This window comes from Cylas formicarius, unplaced genomic scaffold (genome assembly GCF_029955315.1).
Source record: "Cylas formicarius isolate icCylForm1 unplaced genomic scaffold, icCylForm1.1 PGA_scaffold_1__22_contigs__length_36826433, whole genome shotgun sequence".
In the NCBI taxonomy this organism is placed as follows: domain Eukaryota; kingdom Metazoa; phylum Arthropoda; class Insecta; order Coleoptera; family Brentidae; genus Cylas; species Cylas formicarius.
In genome coordinates, this window is record NW_026844264.1 from 30023358 (window position 1) to 30036420 (window position 13063).

At 36.2% G+C, this 13063-nt stretch overlaps 1 protein-coding gene across 4 annotated transcripts in view; it reads right to left on the bottom strand.

The window, feature by feature from the left end:
- LOC132696093 (fibronectin type-III domain-containing protein 3a) overlaps window positions 1-13063 on the bottom strand; it is a 127400-nt gene that overhangs the window by 5992 nt on the left and 108345 nt on the right. For 3 of the 4 annotated variants that reach the window (XM_060660691.1, XM_060660692.1, XM_060660694.1), the window contains 7 exons: window positions 7283-7447; window positions 4821-5078; window positions 2964-3167; window positions 2741-2904; window positions 2469-2681; window positions 2196-2414; window positions 434-911 (listed from right to left, as the gene is read on the bottom strand). In XM_060660691.1, coding sequence (XP_060516674.1) covers window positions 434-911; window positions 2196-2414; window positions 2469-2681; window positions 2741-2904; window positions 2964-3167; window positions 4821-5078; window positions 7283-7447 — 1701 coding nt within the window. Of the gene's footprint in view, window positions 1-433; window positions 912-2195; window positions 2415-2468; window positions 2682-2740; window positions 2905-2963; window positions 3168-4820; window positions 5079-7282; window positions 7448-9569; window positions 9719-13063 lie in introns of those variants that run through there. The other variant, XM_060660695.1, reaches the window with a different exon arrangement.

The window sequence follows — 13063 nt, forward strand, 5'->3', positions numbered from 1 at the left end:
TAATTTTAATGTTAATATTAATTTAATGCTAAATTAACATTTATGGAAGCCCGTGTGAATTTACTATAAGGTTGTTTAAAACTATATAAGTTATAAATTGTTAAAAAAAACAATATGTTACTAAATTGCATTGAAAAAGGATTAAATGTCGTGACATTTTGCAGCTGATGCCTTTCATTCTTATGTGTTATCAGCTCCTGTGTTGTGGTTGAAATGGTTGGCATACGGTAATTGGACAGAGTCATTTTAAATCACAAGCTTGTGTCTGACATTTTCAATAAAATATTCTTCTGAATTGGCGCCGAGGACATACGATCTATATAGTTGTCATTTTTAACATTTTTTTGGTTGACTTTTTTATCTTTATCCTTGTGTTTATTGTTTTTTGTATCTAAAAATTCTTATCTTATTTTCAAATTTCAACAGGGCTTACCATTTCAAGCTCATAATCCAATACGGGTGCGCCGCCATTATAATCGGGTTCTGTCCACCGTACAGTTAGGGAATCTGATTTGGCGCGTCCCACTAGCTTGGGAGTTCCGCAACGGCCGGGAGCTATAGCGTCGGTGGTCACCGTGCAGGGGTCGGAGGGGCAGCTCTGGCCTCCCGTGCTCGAGCAACTAACTCGCAACTGGTAAGTCGTGCCCGGGGTTAAGTGGTCGCATACGGCTTCCGTATCGGGACCAGAATAGACCGGTTCATAGCCACTCCCGGAGTTCACCTCCAAGATATACCTAGTGATTTCGGCTCCTCCCGTATCTGAGGGAGGTTCCCATTTCAGTTTAAACGAATAGGCGTGGATTCGTCCCTTGACTACTGGTTTTGACGGTCTGCCCGGCCGGTCGGGTTTCGTCTTGTATGTTACCTCTTCTGACCAAGGGGATGTGCCTCCCTCGTTGCAAGCCCGTAACCTGTGAAAAAACATGAAATTAAACCGATAACATTTCAACTGCCATTTCAAATATCCCTTTCAACTATTGTGTCATTCAGTCACCAATATGGTCGCTGATATTCATTAGTTCAATATGTCCCTATTGCTGACATATGAAACTAACCAATATGGTCGCTGACAGATGGTCAACATACGCGACTGTTGCAGCAGAATTTTCTCAAAATATGCCTAGATCTCTCCAAATATTTTGGTAAAACGAAATAAGTATGCGAAAATCGCTCTTTGGAAAGAAAAAAATGGCCTAAAGTAGGTTAGTGAGTGAAATTGAGAGACATATCATAGGTTAGTTGGTGAAATGGAGAGGCATGCACTAAAAATGATTCCCTTTCTACCAAAATATCAATATTCGTTCCACTATGTTTTCTAATATGGAACGCGAGTAAAATTCAGGAAATGAAAAAAATGTTGTTAAACTTCTCGTTGTGAACCTCTCGCTTTGATTTGAATGATTGCGTTAATTTTTGGACCACTATTACGGCAAAGAGTGAGCTAAAAAAAAATGGATCACAACGGACCAATGAAGTTTGTTACGTTTTAGAATTTGAGGTTTAACTATCATCATCGTGTACAGATGGTTGTGTCCTACGTTTTCTTTTTTGTTATTTTGATATGACAGATTAAGCATGATACATTAAACCAAAGTTAGATTTATGAAAATTTAAAAGAAAATCGTTGTTTCCGGTATTATCTTTACCAGATCTACATAGAAAAAATGCCCTCGTCATGTGAACAAGTCAAGTTACGACTTACTTACGGGTGGCCGTCTTTATCTGTACGAGTTGGAATAGTTAAAAGTAGACAAAGACCATTGGGTTGCTCCAAATGAATGCGATTCTATTAGGATTTTAGGATACATCAAACACCTAAAGGATTAAGGGTTTTTCAACTTCTCCTACCATTATGATTTCTTTTTCAATAATTCAAATCCAATTGCCTTTTAGCTTCATTAAATGTGGAGTGGTGCATGTATCGGATTAGTAATTGGGTTTACATTGGGAACAAAAATATAGAAACCTTTATTATAATCTATTATTTATTTTCAGTTATATTATGACTCCGTCCTATAACTACTTATGAATAACTAACTAACCACTAATCACAATATTATTTTTATTTAAATTTTTATTTTGCTTTTTATATTTTTGATATTTATTAGTACTGTAGCCCTGGTGAATACAACTCTCTTTTTTATTAGTTTTCTCTATAACCGGCACCCTTAATGCTAGCTGAATTTATAGTTTACCTGAACGTGTAGTCGCTATAACACATCAGCCTCTGGCAGACGTAGGACGTCTCGCGGCCGTTGTACACGTTCAAATGGCCGTATTTTGTATTGGGGTCGTTCATCTGTAGCGTGTATTCCTCGTCCTTAGGTCTGCGCTCCCACTTGACATGGATGCTGGACAGGGTTGCCTCGACCAGTGACGGCGGATCGGGTTGGGACGGCGGATTTTCCGTTGTTCTAGAGACGTCGAAACGTAAAACCGACAAAATGGCATTTTGGTTGATGCATTACCTGTATGTGGCAATCTCGGAATAAGCACTTTTGCCCACTTCGTTGACCACGGCCAATCGAAATCTATAGGCCGTCGCTGGTTGCAATTTTTGAAGGTTAAATTGTGTCCTGCCCCGGCTCTTAAGCACCTCTTCGAAATCGCCACCCTTGCCAGCGTCATATTCTAAAGTGTAGTAAAGGATATGCGCCCCGTTGTCATTTACCTGGTTCCACCTAAGCAACGAAATCACTTTTGGTTTGGCGGTAATTGAGTTAAAATTTCCGTTACCAACCTAAGTTGCAGAGAATTTTTCGTTTTTGCGCCTAATTTCGGAGCTTGGGGTTGATCGGGTTCGCATGGCGGCGTTTTGAATTTGATAGGATCCGTCGCCGAACCCTGTAGTTCGTCTAGATGTACTTGAAGACACACGGAATATTCTTGACCAGGTTTTAAGTCCTAAAACAGAAACCCGAAGATCTAGTTAAACACGGTCCAGGAACAAATTTTATACTGACTTGAATCCGACAAGATAGCGAGGCGCCGTTATAAATTGACTTGTATTTCATCTCCTTGCTTTTATCGCTCAACAGCACTTCGTAGCGAAGATCATTTTCGGAGATGTCGATCTCGTGGCTACCGCTATCGGTGCTGGCAGACTCTGATAGCTTAATGGGCGTCGCCCATTGCAATAAGGCACTACGGGAACTTAGTTCTGAAACCTAAATGAACCCCACACATAAGTTTCTAATTTTCTTCCCTAGAGAAAAGCGATCACTTGCAAAAAAGGCTAATGCTAATATTTTTTACATTCCGATAGGAAAAAAACAGAAATTATGCAAAACTCTAGTTTACTGGTCCGGTCAAACAACATTAAGATAAAAAAGAAATATTTAAAAAGTAGCCCCGTCTGACCTTCGCATCTTCGCATATCTGAATCTCCTCCCTCTTCTTCTTGGCCGCGTTACCAGCGGCATAAGCAAATTAATTTATTATGAGCAACAGATCTCGTTCTACAGTATCACGTTGTGTTGTTGTATTGATTACTAGGGCTATAAGCTACCACATCGATTCGGGCATCTCCAAAACATGCTCTTGTTGCCCACGTAAATTTATTCTCAATGTGTGGGAATAAAAAGAATTCATTAGGTGCTAAATCAGGACTATATGGTGGATGGCTCATCAAATCAACCTTTTTAATGCTCAAAAAGTTCTTTGCTTGCACTGATGGGTGAGAGCTAGTATTGTCGTCGTGGAGAGTGATTCGTCTTTGGCGGTTGGTTTTTTTAATTTCTCCGAACACTTTCGGCAAACAAATGGTTTGTGTACCATCTAGAATTGACTGTTTTACCTTCCACCAAAGAAACAGTTGCAAGGTGGCCAGTTTTCCTAATAGGCTACCATTTGTTACGAGGTGCTTCGCACATGAACAACTTTTGTGGGCTTTGTCTAATTCTGAAAGACCCATAAAGTCGACTGCTGCTTACTTTCAGGTTCTAATGCATGGATCCATGATTCATCACCTGTCACGATATATATCATAGACGTGTTTGGAAGCAGCATTTTTTTAGCATTTCCTTCAACCAATCAACACGAGCCTTTTTTCGAGCTGGCATCAAATTGTGTGGAACCCAACGCGAAAAAATTTTTTTAGTGGCCAAATGTTCATGCAAAATTGTATGTATGCTGGTCCCACTAATGCCCAAAGATATCTCAATCTCATAGTAAGTCACATGACGATCTTGCAAAATCAGTTTCCGCACTGCATCAATGTTTTCTTGGACAACCACCGATTTTGGACGACCTTCACGAAATTCATCCTTAAGAAAACTACGATCACGACTGCAGTCATAAAACGAGCGATAAACAGTAGTTCTAGATGGTGCTTTAGCTCCAAAAGTAGAATTGTTGTTGAGTTAGTCCACGTCTAAAGTTGTCAACAATTATGGCACGAAAATGTTCCCGGTTAAGTTCCATTTTTAACCGTCACAATTTTTTAAATTTGTCGCAAAAACCACTCTTTCGCCAAAATCTAACTGAGTAAACCTAACCTCAAAATGTCAAATTTCCGTATAAAAGGCAGCCCTCGTATAATACTTCGACATTTCGGTAGCAAATTCCATAGCTTTAGTTAACACATGTCTTTCCAATTCATTAATATAAATTATTTGAATATTTTACGTGGATTTCATTATTCTTCAAGTATTGTTGTTTAGTTGTACATTTCTTTAGGTACAATTAAAGTAAATGGGGGTACATTTTAAGACGAGGTACTTTTAAATTATTTATATTGTTAGATACTCTTCAATTTACTTCAATTAGTGAAAGTAAAGTGAAAAATATGATCAAAGAAATAAACAAAAGAAAAAACTGACCTTTGGGGCCTGGACGGAGGACAATATGTCCATGATCATTTGCGCCGTATCTTCCTCGTCGGGCACGCTGCTTTCCTCGCCGTCCTCGCTCGTGCCGACGCTATTCATGCCCTTGTCCTTGACTACTTGTGCCGTCGATGACCTTTTTAGGCCGTTCACTAGATCCTTCTGCGGTGACATTTCGCCTCCCACGACCTTTTGATGTTTCTCTTGAAGTTTCTTCTTCAGTTTGATGTGTTGTCGTTGTGTACGTTCGTCCTGAAAAAAAAAGTATTACGTGGCACTTACAAGTATATTTTTAGTACGTCACTACTAACGAAAGCCTTTTTCCAGTTTAGTCACCATATTTCCAATGTGCGCTCAATTTATCGACTTACTATTTAAAAAACCCAGATGCTTGCTGCTTAGCAAAAGCTCGCCTTTCTCACGCTCCAAAAATGACCTCAAACTGACTTAATTATAGGCTATTTCAGAATAGTGTATAGCAATAAACCAGCAAATTCCTTCCAGTTCCGCTCAATTTCGGTGTCGGTCATAAGCGTAGTGATGGGTGTGCTACGAAATTATTTTTGTTCCTTCAAATTGGATGTTTTAGAAGTTATGGATACCGCAAGCTCTAATTCACTACGCACAGAAAAGATTCCAATTTTATCTTGGCGAAAAGAAGATATTATCGATTGGTAAACTACCAATAATATTGATTTGAAGATAATTCGATATATCATATAACTTTTATTCCTATAAAATAAAATTTTTCGTTTTACGAGCATCTTTCCGACACGCCTTCAGCACAACATTTGCAGTGTTGGTAAATGGATGACAATAGGCAAAACCCATAAATCGGCCCATGTCCCGGGGGTTACCAACTGCAGTCGATCGAAAGAAAGAATTTTACAATGATACCAAACCATGAAAGAAGCTTTTAGGTATTCATTGGGCCACTCTGTAATCCCTTTGCCTCTGCGTACCTCAAATTTAATTCTGAAATAGACTATAGCTTATAATAATATTTTACGTCAAAAATGAATTTAGGAAAACTGGGAATTTATTGGAAAATCCCCAAGTCGTAATTGATAAAAATATGACTGAAAATTGATAACGTTGAAACTATGTCACTTAAAGGCCATCAAAAATATTTCAGACATTAGTAAATCAAATTCATATCATATCGCCGTCCATACGTCCATATCTCGTCCTTGGATTCAAGTTAATAACATTACTTTGTTACTGACGACCCTATGATGGCTGGCAACTTCGTGAATGTTAATTTTTTATGAACTTTGGTGGAGATAATTGTTTTAAGTTCGAGTTTAGACTATTAGTATTGATTTGTTCATTTTAAATTTATTGAATCTATTAAGCACACCAGGCTTGGGTACAATCGTCTAAATTGCACAAGATTGTGGAAAAAGAAAATGTAAATCAAAACACCATTGTTCCAATCAACGACCACAATCAATTTCGCTGCTGGTATTGCGCAAGGAGCTAATACGGCCACTAATAAATAAATCAGTGAAAGGCAATAATATGTCGAACATATTCGTGGAAATCAATAAATAAAACACTAAACTCTTTAAGGCGATGATGTTTTTATTAAAATGAAATGCTAAAATCACCTCTAGTCCGGTCGATTGTGCTTAAAATAAATTCGAACATACTTGCTACTCAATTAGTAAATATGCGAAATTTTAATGTAATTATCTCGATCGTTTTCTATACGAATTTATCAGCGTTGTTAAAAATTCGTTTCCTGCAATCCCACACATACAGAGATTCTTCTTCCTGCGTTATGTAAAATTGAGTAGTTTAAAACTGCGATCGAATAGATGACCACAACGCTTGTGATTAAAGCTAAGGAAGCCATTTCATACCAGAACACTACTAAAATAATGCTAATTATAAGTCAACCACCAATATGCACTGTGGTGGTTTGCTCAAAGAGAAAGAAAGCAGAACTTACTGAAATGAAAGTATAATGAGTTAAAAAAGCCTCTAAACGAAGATGTCCTTATTCACACATAGAGAAATTGAAAATAAAAAACAATTTTTATTATTTATTATATTACAAGAAATGCTTGCACAGCTGTATATATGTCTTTATATTCTTGAGCCAAAAATTTAATTTGTACAAATTTACGGAATTTGACGAACTTAGTAGGTTTGATATAAACAGAAAAAAAAGCTACACGTAAATTGATACCAATTTTTAATTAGAAATAAAATAAACCTCGCTATAACATTTTACAATAATTTAAATAGCATTATATGACGGTAATACAAATTACTATCGATATCATATAGTTCGTTGGAAAAATTTCTGTATTTGCCAGACTGTTCCGGTCTAACTTGGGAATTCGAGTACATAATCTAACTCTAAGTTCTTTATACATTTTAAAACCCTCATTACGAACACATTCTATTTTCTTTCTTTTAAACTTATTTGGGTACTCATAAATACTGACCTTATAGTAAGTTGGGTTAGGAGGAGGTGAATGGCCCATATGCGTCGGACTAGGAACAGGATGAGCCCCCTGCATGTTGGAATGGAAGTGCTGCTGGGGATAGCCCGCAGGTAGTCCTGGGTAGTATTGTTGCGACTGGTTTGTGCCGTTGCCCGGACCACCACTCTGGAAAAGAAAATCCTACCGTTAGACATGTTAATGGTCCACTAAAAATTTCGCAATGGCCAATTATGTCCACACGTGACGAAAAATACACCAAACCTTTGCTCAATGCAGCACAAATTTACCGGCAAACTTAGCAATATCACGCATAGTGAAATTGACATTTAGTAAATAAATACAAAAAGTCAATTGGGCCGTTAAAAACCAATCGACACTATCAAATTTTATTGCATTTATACTGAACTTATTGGAGGTATAGAAGCGCTTCGTATAAAACACCGTGCCAAAATAATTAATGAAAACGTTTCAAAATACGAACTCTATATTTTTGATATTTTGAAAGCAATTCAATCTGGATACGCATGGACTCAAATTTATTTACTCAACTGTCACAAGAAGGACCAGAACAATGGACTTTGTTTATGTATCTATCCCCTTCAATCATCTATCGACATAAGCATATTTTTATATTTTTCCTGCATATATTTTAGGACTTAAATAGTATATTATGCAACAAGTGCGGTAAACGGCATTTGACTGACGAGTTTATTTGACACGAGCGGAGCGAGTGTTTAATAAACGAGTGACTTAAAAAGTTTACGGAACGTGTTGCATACTATACTTTTTCTACCACCATTAGTTTTTGGGTACACTTTCGCAAAATAACACGAATATATTCACTGACATAATTGACGTCAAAATTCGCAGCGTGGGAAACATCTTCGAAAACATCCGACTGCTGCCAAATCCGTGCGGTAAAATCCCGGAAATGTCCGAAGTGGCTCGCACGCTACATCGGTGTGTAATTTGGTATTTTACAGACGGGAGTAGAAAAAAGTCAAGTAATGGTCATTTTTAAAATAGGGACAATAGCAATTTAATTTTATTCTTTACTTATATACTTACTATAACGGACAAGTTCTAAAAACTAACTAAAGATAAAAAGATAATTAGTGCTGCTCATTTATGTAATAATTATGAAGTCTCCTTTGAGTCCGTCCACAGTTTCCACGAATTGATCTCTATATCGACTTCTAAAGTTTAAACATCACATTTATTCGGCTAAGTAGCTTCCATTACGTATTTTAAAATTTGCATTTTGGCCAATATTATTTAGGTGACTAATTCAAAAATAAATTATCTCACTCCTATACTGCCTAATTAAATTATCAGGGGTCATGTATGACATGGCATGAACATTTTTTTAATTTCTGTTAATGAATTACCAATTACCCCAAGTTTGGATAAGCAGATCTCCATGTTAAAATTTTCTGTTGAATGTGTTCTAGTTGAAAATAAGAATATAGTTTCATATGCTTTGGGAATCAATGAATGTTGATATATTTTTTAATTTGTTCCAAAATATAAATTTAAAAAACGCTCCTTCTATTAATTAATTTTTTTTCACCCCTGTCGTCAAAAATTGGTATATCGACGACCGTATTCTTAAAAAAATCGATTTAGATTAAATCTGAAAAGTTTTAATTAAAAAAAAAATCTCGACAGTTCTTTGTTTTGAACAGGGTCATAATTTTTTTCTCTATTCCCCTCTGTAAAATACGTAATTACGCCCCGATCTAGCGTGACGGAAGCGTCGCTTTGCCACGTCAGATTCATTTCCCACCAATCCGAGCCACTTCGGACATTTCCGGGATTTTACCGCACGGGTTTGGGAGCGATCGGATGTTTTCGGAGACATTTCCCACGCTTTGAATTTTGACGTTTGTCAATTCTGACGGTCATGTGCTATTTTGTCAAAAAGTACCCAAAAACTAACGGTCGTAGGAAAAGTATGGTATTCAACATCTTCGGTAAACGTTTTAACTCACTCGTTTATTATACACTCGCTCCGCTAGTGTCAAATAAACTAGCGAGTCAAATGCCGTTTACCGCACTTGTTGCATAACATACTATTTGATATTTGGACAACCAATAAGTTGGTTTGAAGTTGCGAAGAGAAAACAAAAAGCCTTGAAAACTTCGATACACATATTCTTTCCCAATAATTTCGTCAATTTCAACATAAATTATTCAATGTTCTCGATTTAATTTAACCGAAAAAATAGTGGGGTATTCCCAAAGATAAATAAGCGAAATTCATATCAAAGTAATACCGCTATCATACTTTTTCAGCCACGGAGTTGAGTTTCTTCTTGCCTCCCGCATTTGCTTCCTCCTTCATTTTTATTCCAGCTGTCGCCTAGCAAAACAGAACACAGAAACGGAATAAATCTAGATTCCAAAGTGGCAATACGTTCCGACTGCCAACTACTCGTGTGGCTTATCAGTTCGTGCGTTTGAGGTGGATTGCCAACGAAGTGAGGCGAAAATCGTTCGGCGTTTCTTGCTGACGTTTCTCGACGATAAATGAAATATTTATTCAGAGTGGGCCAAACAAAAAGTTTTAAAACTCGGCGATTTCAAACTCACCTTGAAAATCATCGATCGACGAAATAATTTGATAAATTTTGATGGGAAATATATACTTTTCTAATTTTAAATCCGATTGTAGATATTTTTGTTGTATAAAGTGACTTGAATAGATTTTTCAGGTTCTGTCAATCTGACTCAAGTTAGATAAATTTAACTTTATTATTACTTTTTTGTCTTATTATTTATTATTACACTTTTGTCTTAATAGACACTCTTGACTTTGTATGCTATAATCGGAATCTCAAATACTATAAAATAGAAGCACTAGAAGATTTGGATATAGTTTTAACAACGCCTTTTGTCTATTGAAAGGTTAAAGATTTTACACTAATCACTTCATATGGCAACTTTCCATTGATACGATAAGTTCCTTCATATGACGCTAAGCAAAACTAACCAAATTAGTGACAATGACATGTTAAAAAAATGGTTGAAAAGTGCAGTATTTTAATAATTTTTAGTTTGTAATATCTACTGCTAGACTTATTATATTGTTATATTTTAATTATTGATAATTACTAAGGTCTTTCGAGTAGACTATCGAGTCATTACAAGTGTTATAGATTTTCAATATAGAAAGAGATAGTTGGCTTTGGAATCCATGGTTTAACAGGTCATGTCAACTGACTTTTCAAAACTGCCACCAATTATTCAATGCTTTGTTCGTGCTAGTTATTTGACTTCTAAAAACGGCTATAAAAGCGTATTGTAACTATTATCGGTTCACGTGTGGAAAATACATTTCATTTCTTGTTACTTTCCTAAGTTCATTTATTTGAGATATTTTAAAATTTAAGTTGATGTTTTGGTTACTTTTTTACAACAGCAGAGTGCAGTGCATGTAAGGATAACTTTGGCGCAACCTGTATTATATATAATGCAAATCGGCATTTGATAAGGAATCAATAACACTAAAATTGCTTTATATACTATACCGAGAGTTTTATCACTATTTTTAACCATTACTTTGTAGTTGATATATGTATTTGCTGAATTCGTCTAAAACCAGTTTGTCAAACGGGTTTGAAAAATAAAATGTTCACGATCTAGTTTCGGTGCAGAATTCAATGTAGGCGCTATGAAATTGACGACGTGATAAAAAATTGTTGGGAAGAAAAGGTTAAGCAAATATTGGACAAACAGAACCGGAAACACATACATACTACATGCAGGGCGTTGTTGACTCTAACGAGAGTGAAAATAGTCGCTACAACAGTAGCGGTGTAATATTGAAGAAAAATTACTTCAAAAATGCCATGGGGTTGAGTTGCAAAGCCCAGCCAATAGTTGTTTAATACATTCAGCGTTTAAAATATTTATACGAATAATTTCCAGAAAGGAAGGAATCTCCTCTAACCACAAGATTTGATTAAACTCCAAGCAATGAATGAATCCACCTACGGCTGAGAAAAATACATATTTAGTGATAAAATTTCATCCCGTGTCATTTTAAACAGATAGAAACCCATTTTTTAGATTTTACACTTCTTACTAGAAAGCTAGATTTTCTTAGAACGCACTGTATATAGTTTTAAGAATGTTTATGTTTCGAACTTGGTTCAGAAATGCGTACTGTCCAAAATTCCTCAAAATATTTCTTTTCTTACAAACATAATTAATTCTTGTATCTTGTATATCCTGTGTTCAAAAAACCATCAGTTTACCTCAAAGATTTGACACCCCTTGATAGCTCGATTTGCTGAATACGTAGACTCGAAACAAATAAGCTGCCTAACATTTTCAGAAAAAGTTTTGCATTGTGGAACATTTAATATTTTCTGATTTGTATCTCTTAGAAATTAGCAACTAAATACTATTGTTAATCATTACTATAAACAAATTAGAGCAATATTTTCCCGGCTTAACTTTGACGATAATTGATTTATAGCCTTACTCACCTTCAACATTCAATTCGAAATTCTTATAATATTGAACATTATATAATGTACATTGGATTTTTTAGTTTTTCAGCAATAGTATTATGTATCAGGAGTAAAGGGTCAATGAGCTCGCTCGAGCGGGAAACTCTATTGGAAAATGCCTCGCTAAAACGAAGGAAAATCCCTGTATTCGCAAGAGGAGGTGATTGACCAACGCTTGCCACTTTACATCTGCGTGTTCATCAGGAATTTGCTTTCATCGTCCGTCTTCAGACGTTTTATTTCTATGGGGGGCGACGATATCGATTTGAAAATCCATGCGGCGGGGTAAAATAACTTTCCGAACTTGATCGTCGTTGCTAGCGATTGGACAACTGTACACGAGTCGTCAATGACCTGTTTAACGAACTTTGTAGCGTAAAGATCTGTAAATCCTGCGGGCACGAGAGTAATAAATTATTATTCATAAATCTGCGTTTGATCGAATGCCAGCGACCTATATTTAGCTTTTGTATTACCAGTCCCTGAAAAACGATTGGCGTACGAGTAGACGAAATCGATACTACGAAGAAATTGATTTACAAGTGTTCTGCTCGGTTGTTAAAATAGAACGCGATGTAATGGAGAGTTTCGATTGCCTTTGATTTATTTTCCTCTCCAAAGAATTCTTTTAGAGCCGTTACTAAGCGATTATTAAACCTTAAAGCGAAATTTACGAACAGTTCAATTCAGTACAGTTTCCTAGATTTTTGGTTTGGCTTGTGTTCTTGGTTTGCTGTGCCAAATATCAATAAAACATTTTGGTAGGTTATGGAAATGATTTTAGTGAATTTTTGAAGAAACAGCAATGAAAAACGGAAATGTGAGAAAATGTGTTTTTTTTATAGTGACGTCATAAGACGTAATAACTCTTTTAAATTGGTATTTATTTCGGCACAATGGTGTCGATTATTTGCAGTAATGTTCGGTGTTAATCGGTATAAATTCAACTGAAATATCCCTAGCAAAATTTACTACCGTCTCTCGAATCTTTGGGTACGGCTCTGTGCCGCTGTTCTGGTTTAAGTCAGTGAATTCTGGTAGGTTTAATTGCAAGTCTTGTAGGCACCGACACCCAGCAATTACACCATAATTTGTGATTTGATTGATTTTAATATTGCGCTGGAACTGTATCGCCGGGTCATTAGTTAATAAACTGTCATTAGGTTCTATCATCATTCAAAACTGGTTGGCGATTCAAATTCCGCTTTCACTGTTAGTCTCCAGGTTCAAGTTTTATTGTTTTCACTTTGCCCGGGAAAAAGGT